This window comes from Aricia agestis, chromosome 14 (assembly GCF_905147365.1).
Source record: "Aricia agestis chromosome 14, ilAriAges1.1, whole genome shotgun sequence".
Classification (NCBI taxonomy): domain Eukaryota; kingdom Metazoa; phylum Arthropoda; class Insecta; order Lepidoptera; family Lycaenidae; genus Aricia; species Aricia agestis.
The window spans coordinates 10,222,121-10,237,180 of NC_056419.1; the positions used below are offsets into that span (position 1 = coordinate 10,222,121).

At 36.6% G+C, this 15,060-nt stretch overlaps 2 protein-coding genes across 3 annotated transcripts in view; one reads left to right on the forward strand and one right to left on the reverse strand.

The window, feature by feature from the left end:
• The window catches only part of LOC121733565 (monocarboxylate transporter 3), a 61,154-nt gene extending 51,008 nt beyond the window's left edge, over nt 1–10,146 (reverse strand). The window contains exon 1 of one of the 2 annotated variants that reach the window (XM_042123853.1): nt 10,017–10,146. In XM_042123853.1, the coding sequence (XP_041979787.1) occupies nt 10,017–10,100 (84 nt within the window). In that variant the 5' untranslated portion in view covers nt 10,101–10,146. Of the gene's footprint in view, nt 1–3,992; nt 4,511–10,016 lie in introns of those variants that run through there. The other variant, XM_042123855.1, reaches the window with a different exon arrangement.
• Nucleotides 10,147–12,860: 2,714 nt separating this feature from the next.
• On the forward strand, nt 12,861–14,090 carry LOC121733928. Its single transcript, XM_042124330.1, has one exon. The coding sequence runs from the start codon at nt 12,861–12,863 to the stop codon at nt 14,088–14,090; it is 1,230 nt and encodes a 409-aa protein (XP_041980264.1).
• The last annotated feature ends 970 nt before the right edge of the window (nt 14,091–15,060 follow it).

Below are 15,060 nucleotides of genomic sequence, written 5' to 3' on the forward strand. Positions count from 1 at the left end.
TTGAAAAAGAACTGGAAACGAGAGGCCGTTCGGAGGCTTCAAATCAATGTAATTTAAATACTTGACATGAAATTCTTAGGGTGGGTTGCACCAAAGGCGTGGTTAAAGTTAAAGTTATGGTCAAAGTTATGGTTATAGTTAAGGCTAACTTTAACTACAGAATTTGACAGATGACAGCTGGTCCGAGAAGGCTTGAAATGAACGTGGGCAGGGGCGCTGCTGGTAAAGGAGAACTGTCAAAAATGGCGTTTTTGCATGATGACAGCGTTAGCTTTTTTCGCCACGTTCATTCAAAGCCTTGTCGAGCTCAAGGTTATGGTTAAATATGGCGTCCATTTTCGACTTTAACCAAAGATTTGACATTTTGCATTGTAGTTATAGTTAAAGTTACAGTTATAGTTAAAGTAAGTTGGTGCAACCCACTCTTAGAAACTGTGATGCAAATGAAATAATTAATGGCTTTACATTTTACAACATGATATTGTACGCGCATAAATCATAATATTACTATATAACCTCTAAGCGCGAACTATTGATCATACTCGAGTATTATTTAAATCCCAATTATTGTCGCAATATTTTTTAAGACTTACCTATGGCAAAATTTTAGACCCGTAACTTCGTTGTTCTGAAGTTCGTCTATCGCGACTTGCACGCGAGTCCTCATTTTTCCGGGATAAAAATTAAGTAATTATCCCGTGTCCTTTCCTAGGGGCCAGAAATTTCAGCCAGAAATTAATTCCATACACAATTCAGTTCAGAATCTATACTAATCTATACTAATATTATAAAGTGGAAGAGTTTGTTTGTTTGAACGCGCTAATCTCAGGAACTACTGGTCCGATTTGAAAAATTATTTCAGTGTTAGATAGCCCATTTATCGAGGAAGGCTATAGGCTATATTTTATCACGATAAGACTAATAGGAGCTAGGAAATAGAGGATAATGTGGAAAAAACGGGGGGAAATTATTTGAAAGGGCTTTTTTAAACGCGCTAATCTCAGGAACTACTGGTCCGATTTAAAAAATTATTTCAGTGTTAGATAGCCCAGTTATCGAGAAAGGTTATACCTAAGCTATATTTTATCACGCTAAGACTAATAGGAGCCAAGAAATGGAGGAAAATATGAAAAAAGGAGGGAAATTATTTGAAAGGGCTTATCTCACGAACTACTAGAGCATTTTTCTGTTATTTGGATCAGATAAGAAGTAGACCACGTGAAGGATTCAAGGGCTTTTTTTTTTGGACTAATTTTTCTGTGAAATATCTAATTTACGCGGGCGAAGCCGCGCGGAACGTCTCGTCTTTTAATATTTAAACTAAACACCAATAAAATTAAATTAAGAAATTTAAAAAAACCCCCGCCAAACAACTTTAAAAAGTAATGAAATAATATTTACCATCTTTAAGTTCAAATAATTCCTAACTTGTGTAAAGTAATATTTTAATCCATAATTGTTGTCAAGGTGTGTCGGGGGACCGCTAATGTAGATGTTTGATTTCGCATAACATGTTTAAGGATCAATTCACAGCGATCTGAATCGAGATAGGTAATCACCGACTTGGCGGTTGTAGGTTGTAGTTTACTTGGCGGTCCCCCGACACACCGTCCGAGGGACTCCACGGGGTACGTTACGCAGGTATATAGTCACCGGGTAAATCAAGGGTTAAAGTTATCACTGAGGTCGCCATAATAAAAGCAGAAGTTAAAGTTAAATTTAGCCTTAACTTTAACCATAACTTTAACTTTAACCACGCCTCTGGTGCAACCCAACCTTAATGTATAACACCATTTTTTTATCTTTTTATCATACACAGGAAACAGTGATTAATGTAGTTTAAATATGTATTGCAGAAGGTGACAACTGACAATAAAGTGAAATGATCTTTTAATGAAATAAGGGGGCAAACGAGCAAACGGGTCACCTGATGGAAAGCAACTTCCGTCGCCCATGGACACTCGCAGCATCAGAAGAGCTGCAGGTGCGTTGCCGGCCTTTTAAGAGGGAATAGGGTAATAGGGGAGGGTAGGGATGGGAAGGGTAGGGAAGGGAATAGGGTAGGGGATTGGGCCACCGGTAAACTCACTCACTCGGCGAAACACAACGCTAGCGCTGTTTCACGCCGGTTTTCTGTGAGAACGTGGTATTACTCCGGTCGAGCCGACCCATTCGTGCCGAAGCATGGCTCTCCCACGTATAAAATATAGGTATCCATCTATAATATATAGGTATTCAATCCAAGGACAAAAAATATATTGTACACCATAACATGTTTACAAGATTGAGGAAACTTCCATTGATAATAATTGAAGACATGAGTGGATAAACTGGGTAACTAACATTTTAAAACATAAGAGCAATTACTCATTTTTTCCCTTGTAGTTTAAACAAACCTTGTAATTTATCTACTTCATCATCTGGCTAATATCGAATCTAAGCTATACAATATACATCAAATTCACATTTTTTTTTATTATTTCAAATCATTCCGGTCCTAAGTCTCCATTTATGCGAAGAAACAACAATTTTCAAATTGTTACTATTAATAATATTTACAATAAAAGTAAGTCAACCTAATTGTTTTTAAATATCTCAGTAACCACACATAACTTTGCAGAAATTAAATTATTTTGCTAACATGCATTACTAAGTATTTCAATGCTAGACAGTTAATAATAATTATAATCTAGAATACATAATGCACATCCTATCTGCTATCTTTATCCATCTCTCTACGTAGGGCTGCTGGGACAGATTTCTATTAGAAATAAGCAGATCCTTTGTGTCGTCCTACTGTGTAAATTATTGTTTTTTTTATTTCTTGTGCACAATAAATCATTATTCATTACATAAATAACCAGAATAGGAATTTAAAATAATTTATCAGAAATTTTTATTAAAATTTTTCCCATCATTTATTTTCATAGTTTTGAAGCATTAAGGTTAAATTGTACTTTGTAAAAAATGGTGGATTTTTTAGTAAGTAATGATTAAAAAATATAGCACTAGTATTTACACATTCATCACTTCAAAAGAAAGATTATAGAAACTATGTTATTGTTACATGTAGGTAAATCAGTCATTGTTTTATTTAATTCATTAAATCAGTTTTTAAGTAACAAAGGCCATTGTAGCTACAATACAAAACACTTTGTTTGCATTTAGGTTATTGATATAATTTGATTCCTTGTAGTGCATACTATGGGAGCCAAAACAAAATAATAATAATACACATTCTTATTTCACTAATAGTGACACTAGACTTCTTGTAACTATACTCTATCTGATGCCTCCGTGGTCTAGTGGTATTAGAGCACAGCTCTTGACACAGATGGTTATGGGTTCGATTCCAGCGTTGGAAACAAGTTATTTCCAAGTTTGGTTAGGACAATGCAGGCTGATCACCTGATCGTCCGACAAGTAAGATGATCTATGCGTCGGATGGGCATGTAAAAAGTTGGTCCTGCGCCTGATCTCTCGCCGGTCGTGTCGGTCTTCTGTCCCACTGGGTTATGAGAGCAAAGGAATAGAGAGTGCTCTTGTGTACTGCGCACTCACTTGGGCACTATAAAATTACTCCTGCGTAGCTGGCCTGGTTTCAATGAAACTGGCCACCGTCACCGAAACCGGTGTGGGAGCTATTATTATTATATAAGTATATTTTATATATAATATATACTCAGCTTGAGCTCCGATGAATTATAAGGAATGTTGAGGATTGTGAAGTGATCTGTTTAAATCTAGATGAGATCATATCCGTGTACTATTCCTTTCCTATTACTGATTACTCGGGGCTCGCAAATGGCATAATTTGAATGTATGGAATGTCTATAAAATATTTAGTCTTTGGTGCTATGAAATAATACAGACTGTAAGCTGTACTCTGTGTCAAGTGCTGAGTTATGAGCGTGTTAATTAAAATAACCTCAAATCATGGCTGAAAAACTAACCCTGGATTTCAGACAGTAATAAATTACAAATACACTCACTCTGGAAAATGTGCGTAATCGGTTTATTCGTGGGTTCGATGGAATGTTACTCAGTGACACTCTCGACATTTTCGAGTTTTAAAATTTTTCAAAATGTATGAATAATATCACTCCACACGCTATTTATTCGTCAGCAAACTAATAATAGAGGGCAAGGTTTAATAGTTTCCCATTTTAAATGTTCACTTTAAAACACTTCACTGCAAATACGTTATAGAAGCTGGCTTCTACTGGCTATTTCAGTCCAGAGATCTTATGTTATTATTCACAATACACAGTCAAAACCCTGGAGAAGAAAAGCTTTGTTATTGTAATTGACAGATGCCTTCAGCATCCACCTTTCAACTATCACTCGCATTGGTCCTTTCTTCCACAAACGTTTAGCTTTTGGTTCACTGCACTGATTATTTAATCACCAGACATAACATTGAATTCAAATTATAATAACAAATTCAATACACAGGCCACTCTTCGCAACACTCAGCTGGGTGCTGTGAATTTTTATTACGACAGACGACTTTACAAATTACAACTTTACTTCAAATGGACTGTCGTCTGTCAAGACTCAAGTGTCAAATTGTGACCAGTGACAATGACGTTTAAAGTTTAAGATGGTGTTAGTACATTTTACGGACAATAGATGGCGCTCTAAAGACCAAAGTCTAATTTATCAGCCTTTCCCAAGGTGGGCGATAACGTCCGCAGCGTTGCCAGAATGTTACTTTTGTAACATTTTACGTTACTTTTGACCCTTGCATGTTACATTCATGTGACATGACTACAGATGTTACTTTTACGTTACTTTTGGTAATTGAAAATAAAAGATGTTTGAAACCAAAAATGCGAAAACGAAACACACTAGTTTTATTGAGTTTAGTCGTTACAGCTGACAATGCTTTGAATGAACGTGGCGAAAAAAGCAACTAACGCTGCCATCATACAAAAACAAATTTTTGACAGTTCTCCTTTATCAGCAACGCCCCCGTCCACGAGTCTGACTCGCTCATAAAGGGTTCCGTACCGTGATAGAGCCAAAATAGGCCAAAAATTGTGTTTTTTTGTATAAGAGCTTATGTTAATTATTTTCATTTTAATAGGTATATAAATAATTTTAATAATAAAATAATTATACGGAATCCAAAAAATCACTTCATCTCTATATGTATAGTATGTTTTCGTGCATTCTGAATACACCTCCCCCCCCTCCCCCCTCCCCCCCCCCCCCCCCCCCCCCTCCCCCCCATAATCTTTCCTCCATAATATATTCCGAAAAAGGACATAGACAGTGGCGTAACTATAAGATCCGGGGCCCGTGGCAAATTGATGGGGCTCTATATTGCTTTGGAATTAGTTTGTGCTCTATAATTTTTAATTAGGTAAACAACCTGTTTTTAGTAATATAAGTAATAACTAAGAAGATGATCTTACAAATAAATAAATACAAAGTAAAAATCATATTCAATGAATTTGAAAGAATATTTCATGATCGTGTATATTTAATTAAATACAGCTTTCGATAAGTACTGATTTTCCGCGGAAAAAGTCTGCGGAAATATTATTATGAAGTCCACAATCAATAATAATTTGGCTCATTACTTTTTATTGTGCTAAAAATATAAACAATTACCAAAAAAGTGCAGTGACTTGTATGAGAATCATATGAGAAAAGCGCCCGTGAGTAGCTTAGCAACGATATCCAAGAGGCCTCTTCTTACCGACTATCTATAATATTATAACTAACTTTGATACCGTAATGAAAGTTAAAATTTGTTTAAATTACAGAACATAATTGAATGTGACGCCGCGTTAAAGTAAAAAACCGTGTTGGATATTTTTTAGATTGCTTGTTTTCTATGAGAGGCCGCAATGGAACAGCAACAAATGGAAAGGGTGTAAGCGACAAAATGGCTTTTGTCGCGTAATTTAAAAACCATAAATACATTTCATATAAGCTATCCAGGGCAAATTAAAGTGTATGCTTGAACCAGTGCCGGAAATAGGGCGGTGCCACCGGTGCCCAGGCACAGGGCGTAGACTCTGTCACTCTGGGGGGCGCAAGAATGGCCATACCAGACAGATCCTTATTTTTCGAATTGCTCCCGATAAGTTCCCGCTGCGTCCCAGAGATGTTTCCCAATGTAGTAAAAACATATCCACAGCCGAACATATAACCTCCTCCTTTTTGGATGTCGGCTAAAAAACAAAGGTGTAGTTATATAGAAGGCGCAAAAAAGGCTATTTACGGCACTGGCTTGAACCAATTTTTGTACAAATTTTGGAAGCTTAAATCACTCTCCTCTGTTGGCAAAATAGGAATCCCTTTTTTACAGAGGTCTTTTTGATTGATTATTCTGTGTTATAAAAGTTGGCCAATCGTGTTATTCTATGGGTAATTCAAAGAGAAAGACATGATAAATACTGAAAATGAACTTTAATTTCTTAGCTTTAGTCATTGCTGAGAAAAATCGATATCGCTACAGCCAAATTATCAAGGCGTCGCCTTAATATTGTAAGAACTGAAAGCTGTATGGTTCAGTAGTAATAGTGTAGTATTAAATATTAATTGAGTATAATTGCCAACATGTTGCTAACAAATACAACTAGGCGCTCCTAATAAATAAAAAAAGATAATAAGCTACTATACAATAATAATATAGGTAAGTATAAGTGACTCTGATAATAAGTGTGTTGTACTTGTATAATGGAGATCAGTGGTGTTCAGTCACTTTAATAAATTGTATTAATGGGCAAAGCAAGCATAAGTCTGTCATTTCCATAAAGTTAATATTCCGCTAGGTATATTTACTTTATGGTCATTTCACGTATAAAATAGTGATCTGCCAACCCAAAGCCCATAGGTAGCTCTTACTTAACCATACGCCAACTATTTATACGGGCCTGCAGTAGTACAATTACTTATTAAGTTATTAACTTATTACCCTGTACAATAAAAATAGAGACCTACCTGTCTACACTCAGGCAATTGAAGTGGTGCGGCCATCTCTCTCGTATGCCTAACACTGCTGTGGCCAAGCGCGTCTTTTATTCTGAACTTAGTAATGGCAAGCGAAAACAAGGCGGCCAATTCATGCGCCACATGAAGAAGTGTGACTTAGATCCGTCACAATGGGAGACAATGGCTGCGGACCGATCACTATGGAAGCGGACCGTGAGCAAGTGTCAGAGTATGAGAAAGTGCGTGTGGCCGAGCTAGATGCTAAACGCGACGCGCTCAAGGCCACGACGACCACCTGCAGCCATACACTATCATTATGTAGGAGGGGTACTGACTTGCGCTCAATGTTCTCGCACATTTAGTGCAAAAATCGGTTACGTCAGTCACCTGCGAGCACACGAACGACGCTTGCAATAGCCGTAGACCCAAAGTCGCTGTGGCCGAAATCGGTCAGGATAGATATATATATATATATATATATATATATATATATATATATATATATATATATATATATATATATATATATATATATATATATATATATATATATATATATATATATATATATATATATATATATATATATATATATATATATATATATATATATATATATATATATATATATATATATATATATATAATTAATAATAATTTTATGATCTGTCGGCTGGGTTTGACGTAACGCGACCAAGCTACGTAGGTCTCCCGTCTGCCTAGGAATCAACTTCTCTGATAGTAGATACCTGGTGTCACAATTTGTTTGCTGTGGGAAATGGGAATTGTAGAATGTAGAGTTGATGAGGAAATGGCATTTAAAATAAACGAACCTAAATATTGTTTATTGTTACCACTTGTTAAATTGGTGTAATATTGTACAATTCATTTTAGCCTTGAAAATTATGCTAAAAACGATATTGAACTATATTCGTGAGCCCATAGCGCGATGTTATATTATGTATTTCACTTTTATCCCCACTCACTCCTAAAGAAACATTCGTTACAATATGTAGAGATCACCCCTTAATAGCAGTTCTTTATGCGTGCCCCGAGTTGGGGATGTGCAGTGTGCTTTGTAGGTACTGAAGCACGGGGGTACGTACTGGGTCTTATTATTGTCAAGTACACAGGACCACCCTCCACGACCAGCCGGTCATAAGGGACCGGACTTCCACAAAAATAAAGGAACTGTTATATCGAAAGTCAAATGGGGCTATATGTATATTAAAAACGCTTAGTTTTCACTTGCATTTCATAGAATTGCAATTGCAAACTTTTGCTATTTCATTATTTCATTTTGCGGTGTTTTTCATCAGATCGAATTGGACCTTCGTCGGGTGCAGGTTTTCTCTTAAGATTAATTATTAAGTTTTATAAATAAAATATTCCAGTTTTAATAAAAGTTATTTTTTTTAAAGTCTCTCAAGACCCACCAAGTAACAGAACGCTTCGGCAAATTGAAGCCTCGGCGCCGGGACTGGCGGGGAGGTTCCCATCCTCTCCCGGAGCTAAGTTAGACGGACCGGAAGTTAGAAGAATAACGTAGCAACGCGACGTCGCCTTCGCACTCCCGTCCTACGCCGCTGGAACGGAGGATTGGATCATCCTCTAACGCTTTGCGGCCTCTTTTTGTGAATAGACGATTTCACGGAAAGAGACCGCCGCCTGCCAGGCCTTATTTACTCTCGAGCATGCAGCGAACCATGGTCGAGGGCGAGAGGTCCCGCCATAGATAATACAATATTATATGGGTCCCGCCCAAGCACTGCCATGAGATCATGGCGCTGCACCACTGCACGACCCAACGATCGCACACCTCTAGGAGGTGCTGGGCCGTCTTCTGGTTTTAGTTGTAGCAGTTCCCACAATAACTAATAAATAATATATAATATAAATATTTTTTGGAGACATGAACCAGCTTGCAGAATGGAAGAAACCTATTATATTATTAAATTATTATGTACCCGTACGTGAGTTGTCACAATAACGAATGTTTGAAAATTGATTTTTTTATAATAATTAATAAATAATAATACTTAGATAATAATTATATTATAGAATATTATGCATTATATCATACAGGGTATAATAAAAATACTTAAGTGATAATACTTTAGGGTGTGTACGTATTCCTTGTAGAGAGCTCACTGTGAAAGTAGCAGCGCTGAAAGACCAAAATTTTTTTCACTTTTGTATGGGGAAACTCGTGACGCTCGGGCCTTTTCCCATACAAAAGAGAAAAAAAAATGTTCGTCTTTCAGCGCTGCTACTTTCACAGTGAACGCTCTACAAGGAACACGTACACACCCTAAAGTATTATCACTTATTATATTTTTGTTATACACTGTATACTTACTCAGCACTAATTACTCAAAATGTGTTTTATTGACACGTAGGAATGGTACGATAATAATTATTACCAAGTATTAAAAACTACTTAATTATAATGTCTTTTGCTTTTAACCCGCGAAGCACTAAGTTTAACTGCACCACATTAGTGGCTGCTGCATAGTGCAGAGTGCTGCATTTCCTTCACAGCAATGTTTCAAAATATATTTTTTAAATTGATTCTACTGAGTCGATAACATTAATAATTACAGTATAACCAATTTTCCCTCGGCCTACAGTTTATTAACTGTTCTGTTTTATAACACTGGAACTGAAATTGCATGGACCTAACAGGAACTAAGTTATTAAAAACCTTTTTTTTGTCGTCAAGGCTTGGCACATAAAATCGTTATTTAGTCCAAAAAGCACAGAAAAGGCCTTGATGTAGGTATCGACAACATTAATTTCGTTCCGATGCCCAAATGATGTCACAAAAGTAGGCTAGGCTTAGGTGTATTCTTTATTTAACGAACTTTGTCCCTTTAGCTCGATCCTGCATACAAAATATTGTACTTTAAAGCTTAAATCCACTTTAATCATAATATAACGTTTTGCCTATTCAAATTAGGGATGGCATATTCACTAGGTAACCGTATGTTTACATCACTAAATTTCCTACGCAACGGCAAATTCTCGCTCAATTTTGAAGGAAAGCTTCCGTAGGCTTCCCCACTTACCAGAGACCGTTCGGTGGGGTTGACGTGGATGCGGGGCTCCTGGTCATCATCAGGCGTGACCTCGGCGCCAGCTGTCTGTCCCATGGTCACTGGCGACTGTGCGCCGGCCGCGAGCGACCGCCGCGCGTGTGTCGCGCGACTGACGTTTGCCGCGGACGCTACACGGCTCTATCCCTTGCTTTAGGGATTGACGCACGCACCTCGATAAACTGAATTAATCTACTATTAAGAGGAGGTCCACAGACCACACCATTTTTTTCATACAAACGTTGTCCCCTGTTTCCTCCCTGGATAATGCTTTATTATATATTATCGATTTTTTTTTCCTGAATATCTACGGCCACTAATACTATGTTTTCTTTTTTTCATAATTTAATTATTAAATTAGATATGAACGTTCAAAAACCCAAAAAAATGGCCAGATTTTCCGCTGTCCAGAAAACAGATTTGGCTAGATTATAAGTAGAAAAAAAAAATAAACATAGGAGCACAGCTCAGGCCTTTCTCTAATCTTTAATGAAAAAAGTACTTAAATCGGTTAAGTTTTGGAGAAGGAATCAGGGGACAACGAATCGTTTATTTTCTGCAGTTGTCTCTATCGTGTTCTGCTTGAGGTAAGGGAGACAGCTATAGATATTACACGTACTTTTTTTCCATTTCTCCAGCCCCTGGTGTATCCTCGTATTTTTTTTTTCATTTCTCCAGCCCCTGGTGTATCCTCGTACTTTTTTTTCATTTCTCCAGCCCCTGGTGTATCCTCGTACTTTTTTTTCCTTTCTCCAGCCCCTGGGGTATCCTCGTACTTTTTTTTCATTTCTCCAGCCCCTGGTGTATCCTCTTAAATAAAGGATCTATCTACATGACGCCCGCAACTCCGTTGCGCCAAAAATCGTTACACGCGCTGGAACTGTAAATTTTCCCCCGACAGAAAGTATCCTATATTCCCAGGACTCAAAGTATCTCCATACCAAATTTCAGCAAAATCGGTTTAGCGATTTGGACGTGAAGAGGTTGAATTAGATGTGTAGATAATAGTCAGCACATTTTCTCTCATTTATAATATTAGTCAGTATAGAAGTATGGATGTTATCAGATTCAAATGCTGTTAGGATGGGATTCTTTGGAGTTAAGCTACGTCATCGGTCATACATACGGCATACCTACTATAATTGGTCGCTACTTTACCTAACTTTATGTTACAGCACTTTATTTTATATGTCGTATTCTAATAAAATTAAAATAGACAACGAAACAGTAGAGCCTTATCATTTATAACCTGCAGTGGGCGGACTAGGGTTAAAACTTAAAAGGCGGCCACCCTTGAAACTCCATTCAGTACGATCACGAACTCAATTTCGGGAATCATCGGTTAAACTTGTACACTACATACAAAAAAGATACAAAACAACTTGCGGTTTTTTTTAAAACTGGCCAAGTGCGTGTCGAGCCACGCGCAATATAAGGTTCCGTTATCCGCGGTAGTACTTACCGCTAGTTTTTTTAATTTTTGTACGTTCAATGAATTTACATTTATAACGTGTTTTACACTACTTACAATATCATATCAGTTACTTTCAACGGAATTTGAACGAAAAGTTCCTTTATACTTCGCCGAATACATTTTTTTTAGTTGATCGACTATTACTCAATAACTTATGAAGTCTTCTTAGCCGTGATAGTTTTCCTTTTAAATTCAGCATATTTCCTACTCCCGTGAATTTTTTCACATTTCCAGAAGCAACAGTTTAGCTGGTAAAAGGGGGGGGGGGGGGGGACCCTGGACTCTAACGATTTTTTCCACTTTAAAACTTCATATTTTACAAATGGATCCCTAAATCGGAGCCAAATCAAAGTACCATTTTGTCGGCACCATTAACATGTGCCGAATTACAGCTTTGTAGGTCCTATAGTCTCTGAGCAAAACCGCGGACAGACAGACAGACGGACAGACGGACGGACAGACCGAAACTATAAGGGTTCCTTGTTGACTACGGGACTCTAATAAAACAATTGTGATCTCACCAAAAAACCAACACTACAGTCGCATCAATCCTAAGACATCGATAACACCCGTCGTGAGCTAGAGCTTTTATCGACTTCAGGACATGCCTAGCGATAGTGGGTCGATACAGTGAGCGCAGGTCTAAACCGATTCGGGACTCCTCACGACATAATAGAGCTGCTAAATACCGCTCGAGCGGTGCTAGAGGCCACGCGTGTATTTTTTTCTTTTTTTAAACACACAGTTGGTAAGCTACGAAAATTTCCCTAAGGATAACTATTATATTTTATTATATTTTCATAATGCCCGACTGGTAGGTTTAGATTTTTTAAGCGAAAAGATTATGAAAAACGAAGCCCTACTTTAATATTTTTTATGCAATAATTTATAATATCATGATTATGAATCTAGAAAGTTGTTAACCCTCTATCTGAGAATCTGAAATCAAAATTATCAGAATTATAAAGGCTTAATCATAAAGAAGTGACATACAGACACACTTCCGCATTTGTAATATTAATGAATTATTTTTCAAAATTACAATAAAGTAAGTAGAGCTTCTAGGAAATTATATTTTTAAATATATAATTAAACTAATGAACGTGAGTAACAGCTGGGCAGACTTCACTAAGTATTATTCTTCTATGTTCTGAAGGCTATTGTAACTACGTAGTTCTATATCTATGGGATTCGATCAAATTACTTAATGGTTATACAACACACGTTTAATATTCTTGATGTGTCAAAGATAAACAAATTGAACTAATGCTTATTAATAAGTTAATAACTAAATGCACTGCACTCGTCCAACAATATAGGTGAAGACTAGCTGCTTCGAAATAATGTCTCAACAAAACATGAGTGTAATAGTACACAACGTATCTGGGGAAAGTAAGGCAAGAAGGAAAGACAAAAACATGATTCTATTCATATTAAAACCTCTTCTGATCGTCGAGAATTGCTTCGGGGTGTTTCGATTTGGAATAGACGAAGATGATGTTAGAGAACCAAGCAGAAGAATCAAAATCTACAGCGCATTCTTTGTTCTACTCACTACTTCTGTCTACTTGTACTTCTTTAGATACTTCATTATTTTAATAGTGAAGACATTCAATACAGATATACTTATGGAATCACTTGAGGAATTGACGATTGCACTACAACATTTACAACACGTTTTGATGTTTTTCGACCAACTACACCAAAGTAAAAGGAACATTACCATCATCAAGCTTTTGGTGAAAATTGATAAAATACTCGGATTAGACCAAAATCATAATTTCTACGTAAAATTTCGTGGAAAAGTTTGTGTTATTTTATTTATGTTCTTCTGTTTTATTCTCTTGTCGAATATTATTGATGTAATCACAGTGCCCGATCCACGACCTACTGAGTACAACGTGGATGCTATAACAGAATGCAAGAGGTACCTCAGCATTTGTACCCTGTACTTTTATTTCAAAATCATTTTCGTAAGACTAGAAGTAATCAGCAATCATTTGATTAATATCGTACAAAAATTTCAAAGAACTGGGAATTTGGAGGTAGCCTTTGCCGACTGTAAAGGCACAGAAAGTGAGCAATCAGAGAAGAGCCTAAAATTTTTAATCGAAGCCTACATATTACTTGGCAAAGCTTGTTCCTTAATCAATAAGGTTTTCAATTTCCAAATAATGATTTCACTGGTGTTCACATTTGTGTACGTGGTAACACTGCTGTTGGTATCTCTTTATGAGTTTGGTATAACGCACAACTCGTTGTATTTATCGAGTGTATTCATTTATTGTGTATTCCAAATACTGTGTATTCTAATAATGGCATACAGTTGTGAAGGCCTGCTGTCGATGCAAAGTAAAATTAAGGTGCTACTCAATAAAATTGTTATCGATTACAACTTTCCCCAAACATTGAGGGAGCAAGCTAAGATTTTCATCGATTTCATAGATGTGTGGAGGTTTGAAATTAGTGCCTATGACATGTTTTCTATTAATATAGAGTTGATGTTACGATTCCTTAGTATATCTACCACTTATCTTATTCTCATAATTCAAGTATTTCACTTAAAAGTTTGAATTTTTGTTTCATTAAATCAATCGTATTTACCGGCGGCCCAATCCCCTACCCTATTCCCTTCTCTACCCTCCCCTCTTACCCTATTTCCTCTTAAAAGGCCGGCAACGCACTTGCAGTTCTTCTGATGCTGCGAGTGTCCATGGGCGACGGAAGTTGCTTTCGATCAGGTGACCCGTTTGCTCCTTTGCCCCCTTATTTCATTAAAAAAAAGTGATCTGTCGTAACTCGTATGTGTTCTTTTACGTTGATTTATTATTATAATAGTATGTAATACATGTGAAAAAAATGTAAATCACTTTTATTGACTTGAGAGTTTATTGTTTTTACATTTCCCAAAAAAATAGTACAGCTCGACAAGGCTTGGGTGACATTAACGGAGAGCTGCTGCTAAAGGAGAACTGTCAAACACATGTCAAAATGACGTTTTTGTATGATAGAAGCGTTTAGTGCCTTTTCTCGCCACGTTCATATAAAGCCTTGTCGAACTTTAAATAAATATCTACTACCAACAGTACCAACGCATTCCCATATAGTCACGATATAAACTTACAACAGTATATAATCCTTTGAAAAAGGCAGCCTATAATCACTAATTATTTACTGTTTACTTTAGTTTCGTCGGTTTTCGATTGTATAATATTATCACTGACGTAACATAGCACAGTAACAAAATACTAGTACAGTAAATGAAGGCAAAAATCAGGTGCAACCTCCGATTTTGTGGAACCTCCATCGATTTGGATGAAATTTTGGTATTAAGTACGTTAAACTCTCTACTTTAAAAGTACTACGCTCGTATTGCGCTTTTTTATTTTAGCGATGAAATCTTTTGTTAAACCTTTTGTTAAAATAGAAAAAATGCAGATTTAACTATTATGGCTTGTGTAATTGTGTTTAATTTGGTAAATGTTTTTAATGTTTTTATTCATGATTAATGACAAAACATGAGTGCACTGTATAGTGCAGAGG